Source organism: Galeopterus variegatus, unplaced genomic scaffold, assembly GCF_000696425.1.
Source record: "Galeopterus variegatus unplaced genomic scaffold, G_variegatus-3.0.2 Scaffold3430, whole genome shotgun sequence".
NCBI lineage: Eukaryota > Metazoa > Chordata > Mammalia > Dermoptera > Cynocephalidae > Galeopterus > Galeopterus variegatus.
Genome location: NW_007729541.1, coordinates 70,073 through 87,561, shown reverse-complemented (window position 1 = coordinate 87,561; position 17,489 = coordinate 70,073). Strand labels below are relative to the sequence as shown.

Genomic DNA, 17,489 nt, shown 5'->3' with positions numbered 1-17,489 from the left:
GCAGTTTCAAATATTGACATTCTGGAGGACTAGAAATTTTCCTCAGGCTATAAAGTCTCTGGTGTAAGATAAAGATTCATGGCACAGCAAGGTTGCTGGCTCAAGGACAGACTAGTTACTGATTGTTATGTAAAGATACTGAGAAATTACTGTAAGAAGGAATGTTTGCTAAGATCAAGCTTTTGTTGATAAGACCACTTAATTGTCTACTGGAATGTCATCTGGCTTGTTTCACTGAAAGTTACCAGCTTATATTGTTAAACTATAACCCCACCTATGTCTCTTCCTGTAACTTCCTGGTCTGGAAAATAAATGCAGGAAGAGAACCCCAATTCAGGGTTAATTCCCTGAGGAAGGGTTGCTTCTTGCTGGGGGGTCGCAGGGAAGTTAACCCCTTTTGGGGGCTTCTCACTGTTCAGAAGAGATGGGCTTTGAGTAATGCTTTGCGTCTCCGTCACACAGGGGAAGTGGGCGACAAATCCGTGGGGGGCAAAGCAACACAAAGCAACATTGGTAGGTTGAGGATAAAATAATATTCTGTAGAAGATTTTATGGCCAGTTAAAGAAGTGGATTGGTGGGCAAAAATAGATGAGAGAAGGGCTAAGATGGAAAGAAACAGAGAGGCCTCTCAGTGCCTTCTGAACCACGGGAGCTGAAGGGTAGAGATGCTGGTTACACTGACCAATCCACTTGATATTTAACAACTGCACTTTGCATTACGGTGAGAGATTGGAGTTATTTCACTTCCTCTACCAATGTCTAAAAGTTAATTAAGTGATACTATTTCTGTATTTCAAATACCCCATCACTTTTGTCTTAGTGGAAATAACATAGGAATACCAAAAACCTTTTGTTAATAAAATATTAATCACTGTTTATTATACCTTTATTTGTAAGAATGTATTATTTAAAAAATGTGTTATTTAGAAAATGTTGTAAAATGCTCTTAATGGGACGAGCTTAGCTTGCTTATGGGATGGTGCTGGACTGATAATGAGAAATTATTTTCTAGCTTAGGAATTGGCAAACTTTCTGTAAAGGGTCAGGTAGAAGATATTTTATGCTTTGCAGGCCAAGAGGCAAAATTATGAATATTTTGTAGGTATTATGGTATTATATAGGTATATCAAGAGAGAAAACAAATTCCTACAAAATGTTGCATTGATGAAATTCAAATAATGGTGATAATAATAAAAATAGAATATAAATTTTTTGTAATACAGGTTTACTAATGAGAATTTTTTTTAAAAGATAACATTTCACTTAATTGGAGTTCAAAGGTAATGTTCCCTATCATCGAAAATTTTATATAAACATTAGAAACGGTTATGTATTAATGCTGATCTGTAATAAGTTTTTATGTATTTCATCTTTGAAAATATCTTTTCACCCGGATAGGTACTGTCAAATATTGATATCAATCCATGTGTATATAATTTAAGCATATTAATCTCTAAGAAGGCATTTGTAGAACTCATTAGCTTTTTCTCCTGATATCTGCCTTTTAGTGTGTCATTACCTTGTAGATTAATCACTTCCAGTTGAAGGTTGGTAGAAGCTTCTTAATAGCTCAGTTAAATAGATTTTGAAATTGAAAATTTCCTTTGCATTTACACTGAGGCCTAAAAAATACTCTGGAACTGTAGTTTGAGGTTGGAAAATATATCCACTGCCAATATGTGTGGGAATGGAGGTATTGTTTTAGTTTTTGACAGCACTGGAAGAGTATAAAGCAGCTTGACATTATTTGCGATTCAAACAACATGAGTTGTTGTTGAAGTGACTTTACTGCATTGTAAGTTTTACATACCAGTGCTGTTTTGCCTTATAATTTTAGGTTTAATTAAGAAACATTATCAAGTCTGCAGCAAAAGCTAATTTCTAAGGCCATATAACGTTTGATAATAGTGGTTGGAAATGGTTCTTCTCATTCAGAAAAATTTAAATCTTGTACACAAATAACCTATCAAAAAAAAAATCAAGAAAACAATTCTATTTACAATAGCATTAAAAAGAATAAAACTTATGAATAAATTTAGCTAAGGAGGTAAAATATAAAACACTAATAAAAAAAATTGAAGAAGTTATAAATAAATGGAAAGAAATGCTGTGTTCATGGATTGGAAGAATTAATATTGTTAAAACGTCCAAAATACCTAACGCAATCTACATATTAAACTTAATCTCTATTAAAATTCCAATGGCGTTCTTCACAGAAACATAAAAAAAATTCTAAAATTCATATGGAACTACAAAAGACCCTGAAAAAGCAAAAGCCGTCCTGAGAAAGGAAAACAAAGTTGGAGGCAGCCAGCACATTACCTGTTTCCAAACTATATTACATAGCTATAGTAATTGGTACTGGCATAAAAACAGACACACAGACCATTGGAACAGAATAGAGAGCCCCAAAATAAAACGAAGCATATATGGTCAACTAATTTTCAACAAGGATTAAAGACCTGAACATAAGACCAGAAACCATAAAACTGATAGAAGAAAACATAGTATGGGAAAACTCCTTGACATTGGACTTGGCAGTGAGTTTTTGGATACAACACCCAAAGTACAGGCAACAAAAGCAAAAATAAACAAGTGGGACCAGCCCAAATGCAAACATTCTGCACAGCAAAGGAAACAGTCAACAAAATAAAAAGGCAGCCTACAAATTGCTAGAAAATACCTGCAAACCATATATCTGATAAGGGGTTAATATTCATAATGTATAAGGAACTCAAACAACTCATTAGCAAATAGGAAAACATAAATGCCTGTTGACAGGTGACTGGATGAAGAAATTGTGGTATACACACACGCACACGCACGCACGCACACACGCACACACTCGCATGCACGCACACACGCACACTAAAGAGCGAGTGATAGTCACAGTTGGCACTACTGGCTCAATAACATGATAGATTTTCAAATATTTTCTGCAGAGTAGCTGCTGTTGAATACTTCCAACCTTTAAACACTTTATATTTTCTCACAGTTTGTAAATTTTTTCAACTAAGCCTTATTGCATACCACATACATATCTATCACTATCAGTTGTAACACATCTTAGCGGATCTCACTTCAGGTCGTATCGTATTAGTGTTTCTCAACTTTGAAAATATTCTTGCCTGTAATTTTTCCATAAAGACTATTCATAAAGGCTGATTCTTCTATCAGTTCAAACTCAGCATTGACTCTATAAATAAACAGCAACTGAGCAGTGCTGGGAACATCTGTCCACTCGTTAAGAGCCAAGGAAAACCACTCAGAGTCATTTGCCTTGTTTTTATAGACTATTGATGTTGCTCCCAGTGTCACCTCTCTCAGCGGCCATCCTTGCCAAGAGGCTGAAATCTTAAACACGCTTGTTTTTTTTTCTGGACTCATTTCTTCAGCCATTGAAATCAAACATGTTTTAATGAACTTACCATTGATAAATGTCTTTCCTTGCTTGGATTTGCTTGGATAACCAATGAACTACTTGGAAACTTACTTTTGCTACAGCCATATTTTCATTTTTAATATTTGTGAAGAAATTGTGCTTTAATGAAATGATTCTGTTTTAAATTTTCCAATTTTTCTGACTTTACTTTCATGTGAGTTGGGAATATTGTGAATGCTTCTTCTGTAATGTTGATGCTTATTGTATTCTTTTAGCACAGTGTCAATGTATAATAAAAACCATATTTTGCCATTTAATTTGATAACAGAATAGTCCACACTTCATTGTGCCTTAGAAGTGTGGCATTCAGAGTTCACTTTTTTTCTTGTTTTGACATGATGGATACAATAAAAAAAAAATTATGGTATAGTGATACTGTGGCCCTCCAAACACTGTTGAAAGTGTGGCATTCAGAGTTCACTTTTTTTCTTGTTTTGACATGATGGATACAATAAAAAAAAATTATGGTATAGTGATACTGTGGCCCTCCAAACACTGTTGAGATATAAAGATGTCACTGTGATTTGTAGTGTCCTGAGCAGCAGTGCAAAGCCATGAGAGTGCCACATATAGTCTCTGTTACAACTACTCCACTTTGCTGTTGTAGCACAAAAACAGTCATAGACCATACATAAGCGAAGGAGCATGGCTGTGTTTCAATAAAACTTTATTTATGGATGCTGAAATTTGAATTTCATATAATTTTAAAGTGCCATGAAATATTATTTTGATTTTTTGCAATTGTTTCAAGGTGTAAAAACTATTTTTAGCTTGTGGGCTGTACAAAAACAGGAGTTGGGTCAGATTTGGCCCGCAAGCTTTATTGCTGATGCCTATTCCAGTGTGATGTATATGTTTAGTTGGGACCAAATATATTGTTGATTATCCATGGTTTCTAATAGTATTCTTAAAATTTTCTCACCCACTGTTCTACAACCAAGGTTTGGTAGTTGGTAGATCCACCTATGCTTAAAGAGATTTTATTTGAAAAAAATTACTTCAGTCTCATTTTCAGCTTCAAGAAGAACAGAGAAAATTGCCTGATTTGGTACAATTTGTGCTTTCCATAATTAGCAATTAAGAAAGCTCCTATTTTTATTTATACTTCAGGAAATATCTGTAAAAGCTACAGTATTAGGTGGCCGTGGCCATTTATTTTTGTAAGTTTCTGAAATTTAGGTGGGTATATGCTTAATTATCTTGCAATTGATCTGACTGTAATATGGCTAATATGTTTCTGAATGTTCAGGAACAGCTGGCGTTCCAGCTGGAGGCGGAAATGCAAGAAAAAGAGAAACAGAGAATAGAAGAATTACAAAGAGCTCAAGAACAATTAAAGAAGGTAATTTGAAGTTTTATAAATGTTTGTTTTATTTAAAACCTTTCAGAATCCTCAAACTGTTTCTTCCAACTGTTATAGCAGAAAGACCATGGGATTCATAATCTAAAGACCTGCCACACATTAGCTGTGTGACTTAAACTAGTCTTATAACCTTTTTCAGTCTCAGTTTACTTGTTTCAAAAATAGGGATAGCAGTATGTATAAAATTATTAGCGATACCTCACTGAATTGTTTTGAGGATCAAATATGATCACATATATGAAATGGCTTTGTGAGCAGTAGAGTTCTCTAATAGTGTTATCATCAACATTTTAGTCAAGAGCTAGCTGTTCCTAATTATGCTAGCTGATATTGAAGTTTAAATTCTTTGTAATATTGTTGATATTCTGATCTCTGAGGCAGTAGTATGTCTCTTTATGTTAGATGTATTAACAACAGTAACTTACATTTTAAAAATATGTTTTTATATGGATTTTCATGTATTTTATTTAAATAAACTATGCAGTAACTTATTTCAACGAAGTCCACATTTATTAATTGTTTCTGTGTAATGTCAAGCCTCCAGTTTGACCAACATTTCCTGGTGTCCAAAAAGTATGTGTCATGTAGACCAAACTTCAGAATGACTGAGTTTATAGCTACTATCTCTTACTCAAGTGTTATTCCACTTATTTATTCCATAGTTAAAATTGAAAATAGAAACAAGTTTTAGAGAATACGTGTAATATATTTATTAATGGGTTAAATGAAGCCATCATTGTATAAAGCAATTTTTTAAAAGCGTGAAGAGTGAATTGAAACAAAAAAAATGAGATTTTAAAAGATAAATTCAAAGCCCTATACATAGTTTTAAAAAATATGGATGCTGCAGTTTTGTCAGTCTGAGTGTAGTAGTAACATGGGTCTACACATATGCACACAACATAGAAGCATCATCTTTCTGTTTAGCCATTATTCAGTGATATAAAATGAAAGAGTAAAAATAGGAACATATCAAGAAGACGATCAAAATGAGGAAATTTAAAGTATTTTCTTTCAAGGTGACCTGATAGCTATATTTGGGTGCTTGAAAGTCTATAGGAAGTATTGGCCTCTGTTCTGTGGCTCCAGAGGGTCACACCCATGTTATTTTACTATCTCCAGGCATCATCAGAATGTGTGACTGGAGTTGTAATAACTTTAATAATTCATATTCCTACTGACTCATCATCCCTCACCTCCCCGCACCTACAAATTACTTCTCTCTCACCCATTGCTCAGAGATGATTCCGTTCACGTCCTTTGCTCTGGCCTTCTTGTGGCTACAGACACACAACTTAAACTGTCATTTGCCAGAGAAAATTTATTGGGAGGATACTGTGTTGAAGAACAGGTTTAACACCTAAATCATGAAGGGCTCTGGTACAACTGGGCGTTCTAGACCTTTGGGAGTAAGAGAATCAAATGCTGCCAGGGCTCTCACCTCTGCTGCTCTCTGGCTGTCAGTTTCAGTCTCTCTCACTGTGGCCTGGATGGCTGCATGTGGGTGAGGAACATGGTCCTTAGTGACTCTCAAGCCTCATAATCTGTGGCTCTTTGCATCTGAGAGGAATGGATTCCTTTTCTGGTTTCAGTTAAGAAAAGAATCTTGGGGGAGGATTCTGACTGTCTTACTTTGTGTCAAATATCAATCCCCGTGGCTGGGGACGTAGTCCTATAATAAAATTCCCAGTATAGCCACCAGGAGAATGGGGTGGTCTTGGGAAAACAGCACCATGTATGTCCCTATAATTATGGTGACCATATGTAAGGTCATGAAATCCCTAGTCTTCCAATAGCCAAAATGAATCAACTCAGGATCAGTTAGGCCATTTTGTTGCCTTAGAATGAAAAGATAGACACCATAGCGAGGTTTGGCTTGGTTAGAATGTTTCAACATTCAGAAAGAGGCCTCCCATGTTGGGCAGTACATTCCTACTGCAGTGTTCATGGTATTGTACAGGGTGCCACTCAAGTACTAAAGTGAGGATTCATGCATTGGGTAGTGACTGGGGCCAGATTAATTCTTTCAGAAATATTTACTTCTTTCTCACTATGTGCACAACTCTACCTAACTGCAAGTTCTCTTTACAGTCTTTTGTTCTAAGGTTTTATTAGAATGTTTATATTGTCACTTTTTACATTTGCTAATAATTTGGCTTCAGTTTGAATGTTTCAGCTCATTTAATTTTTTAAAAAGAGGTAACATCAGCATTTGTATTTTTTAAAACTATGTTTAGGGATTTTATTTAATTATATGTAAAACATGGTTGTCTTCTGTTAGTATAGAGTAGTAAATGAGACTGTGATCTGCAGTTTTGTATTAAGTGTATTCAGATCACTCCTTAAAAAATGACAATTTTGGCTGTTACTTTCATCACCTTGTATGTTTTTTGTTAACATTTCTTATGCCTTATTTTAAAGTTGACTCTCAAACTGCAATGCCTTTGAGGGCAGATGCTTTTATAGAGCTCCTTTGACCTAATAGTTCAGCATTTGTATTAAGTTTTACTTTGGTATCTCATCAGATTCCTAATCATAACTCATAAAAATGTGTTTAATATTGGACTTTGCTGATATGCTTGAGTATCTACAATTTTTTTTTTCTTTAAATCATAGCCATATGGTCAGTTTTCTATTTTGTTATGTTTCTCTTTTATTGATGGGCATGCAGTGGGTGTTTTTTGGAAATGGCCAATTTTTGTTAAACTATTTCTGGAAGAAATTTTTTTTTAAAAAAGAATTTTTGCTGTTAAACTTACCATAGCAATATGTAAAAATAAAAATGCTTGAAAATATAATGTGATCAAAATGAAGTACATTTAGAGTATTTTCTTTATTTTTATATATTATAGCAGATGAGAATGAATATAGAAAATATAGCTAAGAGTGAAGATACTTTACATTCAGAGGTGAGAAGAAAAAGTTACTCTATGATCTGTAAAATGAATGAGTTTCCTGGAATGTAAAACTTCATTTTGATGCATTAATACCTAATTTTTAATAAATGTTATCAAAGCTGATAGCCCAAATATATATTTTACTAATAAAAAGTCACAAATATATGCTTTGAAGCAAAATCTCCAAGTGGATAAAAATTGGATATTCAGTTTGTGTTTGTATTTTTAGAACCTAGAATATACTGAAACATTACACACAGAATTACTTACAATTATATATTTTAAATTTCTGAATGTATTTTTTATAAATTTCACCATTTATTACTAGAATTCTCTTGTCATTAACAAGTATTGGTTAATCCAATTAACGATGTTGAATTTTAATGCTTTAATTCAGAAATTTCTTCTCAAAATTGAAAAAAGTAATGTATTAATTTCAAGGTTATTTAAAAGTAAAAATGAATTCTATGATTGTAGGAATCATCAGTAGACTCAGGCAAAACACTAGCTGAAATTAGTGATAGGTATGGAGCGCCTAACTTGAGCAGAGTGGAAGAACTTGATGAACCAATGTTATCTGATGTAAGTATCAAAATGTATTGTAAAAGCAGATTTTTTTTTTTTTTTTTTTTTACGTTGGTAGAGCCTAGCGCAAATGAGGCCAGGGTTGGTTGGCAAATGGGCCTTTTGCTTCACAGAAAGACAATCTGTTCCCTGGTTGCTGACCATGTTCGTCATTGGCGTTCTGCCCTTTTGCAAAGTGTGTCATTGACATATCTACATCTATATCAGTACGTAGTGGCAGCACAGAGATCCAAACCCTTGACCTTGATGTTATAACACCACGCTCTAACAAACGGAGCTAACTGTCCAGCCCCATATCTATATCAATATCTCTATCCATCCATCTGTATCTGTGTACTTTGGAGTTAGACTTTGAAAATCTCAAAACCTCTTCAAAATGTGTATTTAAAACATTTCGGGAAATACATGATCTTTAAATTTGGGGGAGCACCATTTTGATTCTCAGTAAATATCCCGAGTGCATGCTCTTAGAGTATATAGGTCCATTTGTTTATTTAACAAACATATCATGTCTTCTGTGTGCTAGGCACGGTGCTAGATGCTATCCTGTCTAGTGAGGGAAACGTGATTAGACAAGCATTTAGTAGTTATTGTTATGATGACTAGGTAACCTGTTGTCTAAACCAGTATGCATTTGATAATGAAAGGAGGAGTTATTAATAATTGAGTCACATCATCAGGTATAAAGCAGGAGGTTTACAGAAGGGTACAACTGGTCACTTTAATCAGCGGGCACTGACAAAGTGGGACAGTCAGCACAGTTGAGGAATCTTGGTCATAGAAGGCTTCTGGAAGGAGGTTAACTATTTGTTACTCAGTGGTGGGGTGGAGGGCTGAGGATAGTGTTCCAGGCAAAGGGCACAGAAAGTGTGAAGACCCAGTTAGGAGAGAGTAGAGAGAGAGTGAGACTAGGAGAGATGACATGAGGCAGGGGAGAAAGTAAGGGCCAGACCGTGAAAAGACACATAATTCCTGCTCGGAGTTTAGATTTTATCCTAAAGGCAGTGGAGGCCGAAATGATCAGAACTGCATTGTAGAAAGACCATCTGGCTACAATGTGGAGAAGGGATGGAGAAATAAGTGTGAGGACACCAGTTAGAAGCTATGACAGTGATCTAGAGTGACAAGACATGGTGTCTTCAATAACTGTTTAGAAAGCAGGGCTGGAAGGACTTGGTGCTAGTCTGTCAGCGGGTAAGATTTTATTAAATGTCTGCTATGATTTGGCACTATGCAGGGGGCTAGAAAATAGCAGTGGACAAACACCTTCCCTTTGGGGCCATGGGCTAGTGGGAACGATACTCTAGGGGAGTGAGTAATGTACCTCAGGGACAGTGCAGTGTGTGAGACTCTTAGAAATTCCAGCACTTGGGCCGGCCCGGTGGCGTACTGCTGCAGTGCGCCGCCTGGGAGCGCGGTGGCACTCCTGCCGAGGGTTCGGATCCCACATACAGACCGGTTCCCGCTCACTGGCTGAGCGAGGTGTGGGCGCAGCACCGAGGGTTGCGATCCCGTTGCCAGTCCCGGTCCGGTACGGGCGCGACACTGAGGGTTGCGATCCGTTGCCGGACACGAAAAAAGATAAAAAAAGAAAAAAAAAAAAAAAGAAATTCCAGCACTTAAGGGGCGGCCACAGGAAAAGGACCTCAAGAAGAATGAGAAAGGATACCAAGAAAAGCAGAAGAAATGACCTGTTAATAACTCTTTAAGAACATAACTTATGATTATATTCTATTTGGATATTGTTTGAAATTATCTGAAACTCTCAAAAAGCTTCATTTACATAGTCTCATAGAAATTACCTAAACTATTTTCTTTGGCTTGCACCTTTTCACAGTTCTAAGTGTATTAAAGCATATTTACTTTTTATTTTACTTTTAGGTTGCATTAAACATTGATCAAGATTTGTAGGATCAACCTAAGGGCAATAAATAAACTTTTCTGCTTGTTTCAAGTTTCAAATCATGAGGTTCTCAATTAGTATTTTTTCCCTCTGCCACTTTTCTTTCGTCTAAAGACAATTCTGTAAATGGGCTTCAAGGGTAGCCTTGGAAAGTTGTTTTGGATCCCCCAATGCAACTGGCTGTTCATATGACTTCACTGGGAGAACAGGAGAGAATTTGCTGATGCAACCAAGAGAGGCAAATGGGAGAAGAGCTGAAAGGATGTGTGCATCGATGTGAGAACAAGATTGCCTGGGAGGAAAGCTAGTGGCCTGAGAAGTGAACGAGGCTGCCCCCTCTGTAGAGCTCATGAGCATTCATCTAGCTTTACATATGGCGTTTCCTCCTGGGAGCAAATATTAAGCTTTCTGCAGTTTTCTGGGAAGTGACTTAATTCAGACTTAATTCACATTTATATGGTGGCGCCGGTGTGGTGAAGGGGTATTTCACCACTGTCCTGGTGAGGGAGTTTTCTCAAGTTTAGCTGTTCATCTCCACCCAAGAAAAGATGTGGGGACTGTCCCTTCCTCTCCTCTCTGCCCAGCTTGGTGTCCAGGGTTCTGTCTTCTTCTTTGGACTTTGTGAAGTCCAGAGATGTTGTAGGGAGTATCCACACAGAGTGAATTGAATGGGGACCAAACAAAGTCTGGGGTGCAAATAAGCATCGTTTCTTCTAAGTTAATCAATGGGCTCAAATACTGCGGCAGCTGTTGAAGGGAAGATCTCACTGGATACAGGCTACACACTCTTGGTCCCTTTGAATTTTTAGGTCTAGCCTTGGACTTTGGGGAGAACCTTATTTCCTTCACAAAATTCTTTTAAATCTAAGACTGTGGTATGAGTTCTTTCTGTTCTTAAGGGCACAAATAAGAAAACACAAATGCCAGAAAGAGACTCCCTTTCTAAAAAAGAAATTCTGTTTGTGCTTACAATATCCTTTTCCTGAGGCAGTGAGAATAGAAGAGCCCAGTTGCTTAAGTGGTGCTGTGGTTTGACTGTGTTCCCCAAAGTTCCCGTGTTGGAAACCTAATCCTTAATGCAGCAGTGTTGAGAGGTGGGACCTTTAAGAGGTGATGAGGTCATGAGGTCTCTGCTTTCACGAATGGATTAATGTCATTGTCATGGGAGTGAGTTAGTTAGTGAGCGAGTGGACTTGTTATAGAAGCCAGTTTGATTCTCTCTTGCTCTCCTGCTCTTGCGCTTTCTTGTTTTCCACCTTTTGCCATGGGATGACACAGCAAGAAGAAGGCCTTCACCAGATGTGGCCCCTCAACTTTGGACTTCCCAGCCTCCAGAACTGTAAGAAATAAATTGTTTTTCTTCATAAATTACCCAGTCTGTGGTATTCTGTTATAGCAACACAAGGGACTAAGACAAATGGGAAGACAAAAAAAGGAAAAAAAATAATAGAAAAAATGTTTCATTGAAAACAATTGTTATCCTGTCATATGAGTTCTGTACATTTTTGAGAGAAAAGTCCCATGAGCCCTGGAGAGAGAACTTCTGTGTCAGTCCGGCTGCAAGGCATGGTGCCCCCAGCATGGCTGATCTGTATTCATACCCAGGCAGGAGTGTCTCAGGAAGACAGGGAGCCCAGTCTAGGAGGGCACCATCATGGAGGACTTGGGGTGGAAGACAAGCTCAGGGGGCTCCTGGGCTCAGCACAGCCCATGACAGTCTCCCAAGGGGTACAGTCTGGAACTAGGGGTTGGCAAGTCACAGGGTGAAGCCTTGTGGTTCTGGTGTAGGGGAGAGTCTTGTTAAAAGTGCTCCCAGCCCAGAGCTGGGCACGAGAGAAGAGGTGGCAGAGGCTCCTATCCCTACTGGGAGAGGACTCACAGGTAGAGCAGCTACCTTGGGCTGTATCTGAGGGCAGCAAGACTCATTTTCAACCCACCCCATGACAGGGGTGGAGATGACTCCTGTTCTAGCAGACTCTCTGTAGCTGGATGACATCCTGGGCTTGGTTGAAGGACTCTAGGTTTTTCTGCAGAACTGGTCTCAAGGAAGGCAAGGATTCCAAAAAAGAAAACGGATGAAAAAAGGGGAAATATGAAAGATGTAGGCGTAGGCAATTAAATTAATTTTTCTCACTGCAAAAGATGGGACCATTAAAATACAGGTACACTAAATACACATTTTTGCTGAATTTTAAATGACAGAGTATTAATATTCAGCCAAAGTAAAAAATGAAGCTGTATATCAACTTCTGAGATAACTCAATAAAAATACTACACTTTTGTAAAAATTTCAGTACTTCAATTTTGATATTATAGTGCTGGAGCAGTAATTTCTCAGCATTTTTAACTGCCATGTCTCTTTGTTGGTTAACATGTAACATAGTTGTCATACTATGCAAATCTTTGTTTTTAGCCAAGATAGGTGGAGAAAGAAGGTATTTTTGGATACTTTATTTTTCTTTAATGCTTTTTACTTCTTCACACTATGTTCTTAAATTTTTATTTGATATTTTTGAGTACCCAATTTTCTCTAATCCCCTTTTCTGTAGGTGCTAGGTTATTATATTTGAATTGAAGGTGCTTCATGCTGGATAAAGTTGTATATAATTTTTGGGGGGAGGAGGGCAACAGCTTTATTGAGATATAGTTTACATATCAAATACTCCACCCGTTTAAAGTCTACAATTTGTTGTTTTTAGTATATTCACAGAGTTGCGCAACCATCATCAAATCAACTTTAGAACATTTTCATCACGTCGAGAAGAAACTCTGTACCCTTTAGATGTCATCCCTCCCCTGCACCCCTCCCCCCCATCCCCTGAAGCCCTAGGCAACAATATCTGACCCACTATCAGTAAAGCTAAGACTAACCATTGGGTTGTAGTGATGACAGTCTATGTCTTCCTAGCTTCTTGTGGGTGCCTTTGCAACTCCGGAGTCATTTGTGTGGTGTTACAGTACGACTGCAGTTTTAATGGTTTTAATAGCAGTTGCTAATTCTCACCCAAATCAAAAAAAATTTCACTGGGGTTTGTGAAATAAATTTTGTTAATTCTATATTTCTAATACTTTTATGTCTAGCAATCTCTGAACCATCATCATCAATTGGAACTGTTAGATTATTCTAAAATATAATTCCTCCTGGAAAAACAAGATAAATTTAATTCTTTAATTACCAATGTTAAAAGGAAGGAGTTTTTAAAGTAGCTATGAAGAGTGGCATTTTTTTTCTGGATTAAAAAAAATTTGATTGTCATTATGAACTCATTGTATTTTATTGGTTTAGTGTTTTTCAATCCATACAATTATGATTATTTTAAAAATTGTCACTACCTTGGCAAGTGGGAACTCTCCTGTGTTTCTTATGGACATTATTGTCAGTTCTCATTACCCTGAATAACAGGTGAAGAATCTGAGGCTCAAAGAAAGGAAATTTTCCTGATTTTAAATGGTCTGTGACAGAGCTAATTTGGACCTAACCTTTGTTAGACTCAAAGTCAGTGTTTTCATTCACTTCACTACTGATTCTGGATAGGGACAAGAAAATTTAAAATAAAAATTAAGAAAAAGATTGGAAATAATTATATTTTTATAGATAAATGCTCAGAGCAAATAGACTTTTAAAGTTTTTATAATTTGTATATTTTAATTTTTTTACTTCATCATTACATACACATAACATAAAATTGTGGTAAAATACACGTAATGTAAAACTTGCCATTTTAACCATTTTTAAAGGGTACAATTCAGTGGCATTCAGTGCCCTTACAGGGTTGTGCAAGCATCATCACTACCTGTTGCAGAACTTCATCATCCCCAGTGGAAACTCTACACTCATTCAGCGTCACTCTCGTTTTCCCCTCCTCCCAGACCCTGGCAACCACTAATCAGATTTTTGTTGCTGTGGATTTGTCTGTTCTGAAAATTTCATACAAGTGGAATCATACCATATGCTGCTATGGACATTTGTGTGCAAGCTATTGTGTGGACATACGTTTTCAGCTACTTTGGCTACGAGTGGAATTGCACTTATTGAGGAACTACCAAACTGTTTTCCACAGCAGCTGTCATTTTACATTCCCGTCAATGATATGTGAGTGTTCCAGTATCTCTGCATCCTCACTCAGTTATTTTCTTCTTCTTTTTTAAAAATTGTGGCCATCCTAATGGGTGTGAAGTGGTATCTCATTGTGGTTTTGATTTGCATTTCCCTAATGACTCATGACTTTAAGCATCTTTTCATGAGTTTCTTGGCCATTTGTACATCTTATTTGGAGAAATGTCCATTTAAGTCCGTAGTCTACTTTTTTAAAAATTTAGTTGTTTGTCTCTTTGTTGTTAAATTGTAAGAGTTCTTTCTGGATACTAGACCCTTGTCAGTTATATGATTTGCACATATTTTCTCCCACTCTATGATCTGTCATTTCACTCTCTTGATAATGTCCTTTAGTGTCCAAATGTTTTTTTCATTCTGATAAAGTCCAATTTATATATATTTTTCTTTTTGTTTCTTGCACTTTTGGTGTTATCTCTAAGAAATTATTGCCAGATCTAAGGTCATGAAGATTTATACCCATACTTTCTTTTAAGAGTTTTATAGTTTTAGCTCTTTTATTTAGGTCTTTGATCTACTTTTAGTTGATTTTCTATATATGGTAGAAAGTAATTTTTATATATGGTGTGAGGTAAGAATATGACTATCCAGTTATCCCAGCACTATTTGTTGAACAGACTATTCTTTCTCCATTCAGTGGTCTTGGCACCCCTGATGAAAATCAATTGACTATAGATGTATGGGTTTATTTCTCAACTTTAATTCTCTTCCACTGATTGTGTGTCTGTCCCTATGCCAGTACCATGCTGTTTTGACTACTGTGGCTTTGTAGTAAGTTTTGAAGTTGGGAAATATGAGTTCTCCAACTTTGTTCTTTGTTAATGTAATTTTGGCTATCAGGACCCCCTTATAATTACATATGAATTTTAGAATTGACTTTTTTATTTCTGTGAAAAGCCATTGGGATTTTGATAAAGATTGCATTGAATCTGTAGATTACTTTGAGTAGTATGGACATTTTAACAATACTACATTTTCCAATCCATGATATGGGATATTTTTCATTTATTTAGGTCTTATTTATTTCTGACAGCAATGTTTGTAGTTTTCAGTTACAAGTATTGGCACCTCTGGTTAAGTTTGGTCCTAAGTATTTGGTATTTTTTGATACTGTAATAAATGGAATTGTTTTCTTAATTTCTTTTTCAGATTGTTCATTGTTGGTATATTGAAATACAACTGATTTTGTGTTTGATCTTTATCCTGAAACTTTGCTGAATTAATTTATTAGGTCTAATAGGTTTTTGGGGGACCTGTGTGGATGGATTCTTTAGGATTTTCTATATTCAAGATCACGTCATCTTTAAATAGAGATAATTTTACTTCTTCCTTTTCATTTTAGATCCCCCTTCCTTCCTTCCCTCCTTCCTTTTTAAAATTTATTTATTTACTTTTTGCCTAATTGTTTTGGCTAAAACTTCCAGCATAATGTTGAATAGAAGTGTTAGAAGTGGACATTCTTTTCTTGTTCCTGATCTTAAGTGGAAAATCTTTTAGATTTTCACCATTTAGTATGATATACTGCGGGTTTTTCATGGATGATTTTTAGCCAGTTCAGAAAGTTCCTTTCTAAGTGTATATAGAGTGTTTTTATTATGAAGGGTGTTGAATTTTGACAAAATCCTTTTCTGTGTCTGTTGAGAAGATCATTTTTTTTGTCCTTCATTCTGTTGTTATGGTGTATCACACAGATTGATTTTTACTATTTGAACCAAACTTACTTTCTTGGTGTAAATTCCACTTGTTCATGATGTATGATTCCTTTTATATATTGCTGGAGTTAGTGTGATAGTAATTTTTTGACGATTTTTGTGTCTATATTATATTTTTGTGTCTATGTTTTTCTTGTGATTTTTTTTCTTGCTTTGGTGTCAAGGTAATATTAGTTTCATAAAATAAGTTGGGAGGTGTTTCTCTCCTCTTTTATTTTTGGGGCAGTTTATGAAGAATTGATGTTAATTATTCTTTAAATGTTACATAGAATTCACCTGTAAAGCCATCTTGCCCTAGACTTTTCTTTGCTGGAAGCTTTATGATTATTGATTCATTCTCTTTACTTTCAGAGTTTTTTTTTTCTCTTCTTGAATCAATTTTTGTAGTTTGTGTCTTTCTAGTAGTTTGTCCATTTCATTTAGGGTATGTAATTTGTTGGTATTCCAGTACAAGCCTCTATATTTCTGTAAGGTCAGTAGTAATGTCCCTTCTTCATTCCTGGTGTTAGTAATTTGAGTCTTTACTCTTCTTTTCTTGATCAGTCTAGCTAAAACTTTGTCAGTTTTGTTCACTTATTCCTAAGTAATAGCTTTTGTAGTTTTGTTGATTTTTGCCTACTTTTTTCTATTCTCTATTTTGTTTATTCTATAATCTCGGTTATTCCCTTCCTTCTGTTTGCTTTGGGTTTAGTTTTCTTTTTCTTGTTTATGAGCTGAAGGTTAGGTTATTGATTTGAGATAGTTTTTAATGAAGGCATTTACAGCTGTGAATTTACCTCTGAGCACTGATTTCATGGCATTTTATTAGTTTGGGTGTATTGTGTTTTTCTTTTCATTTATCTGACAATATTTTTCTAATTTTCCTTATGATTTCTTCTTTAACCTGTTGGTTATTTATGAGTGTGTTGTTTAATTCTATTTATTTGTAAATTTTCAAAATTTCCTTCTGCTATCGATTTCTACATTCGTTCTATTGTGGTTGGACAACATACTTTATGTTACTTAATTTTAATAATATGAAATTTATCAAGGGTTGTTGTATAGCTTAGCATATGATCTATTCTGGAGAATGTTCTATGTGTACTTGAGAAAAGTCTCTATTCTGCTGCTTTTGGGTGGAGTATTCTATAGATTTGTAGGAAAGTCCTCTATTTTTTTTTTGTCCTCTGTCTAGTTCTTCTGTATATTATTAAAAATAGAGAATCGAAGTCTTCAACACTTGTTTTATTATCTATCGCTCCCTTACATTCTGGTTTTTGCTCCATATGTTTTTAGGCCTCTATTACTAGGTACACATATGTTTATAATTGTTATTCTTCTTGATGGATTGATCTTTTTATGTTATTCTTTGTCTCTAGTAATATTTTTTCATCTTAAAATCTGTTTTATTTTAGTATAACTTCTCCATCTCCATTTTGGTTGCTCTTTGCATGATATATCTTTCTCCATCCTTTCACTTTCAACCTGTTTGT

At 35.8% G+C, this 17,489-nt stretch overlaps 1 protein-coding gene across 2 annotated transcripts in view; it reads left to right on the top strand.

Annotated features, from left to right (window-relative positions):
* DYDC1 (DPY30 domain containing 1) overlaps positions 1-10,253 on the top strand; it is a 22,399-nt gene extending 12,146 nt beyond the window's left edge. The window contains exons 4-7 of one of the 2 annotated variants that reach the window (XM_008585050.1): positions 4,693-4,785; positions 7,659-7,715; positions 8,181-8,285; positions 10,170-10,253. In XM_008585050.1, coding sequence (XP_008583272.1) covers positions 4,693-4,785; positions 7,659-7,715; positions 8,181-8,285; positions 10,170-10,199 — 285 coding nt within the window. In that variant the 3' untranslated portion in view covers positions 10,200-10,253. The remainder of the gene's footprint in view (positions 1-4,692; positions 4,786-7,658; positions 7,716-8,180; positions 8,286-10,169) is intronic. The other variant, XM_008585051.1, reaches the window with a different exon arrangement.
* Positions 10,254-17,489: the final 7,236 nt, after the last annotated feature.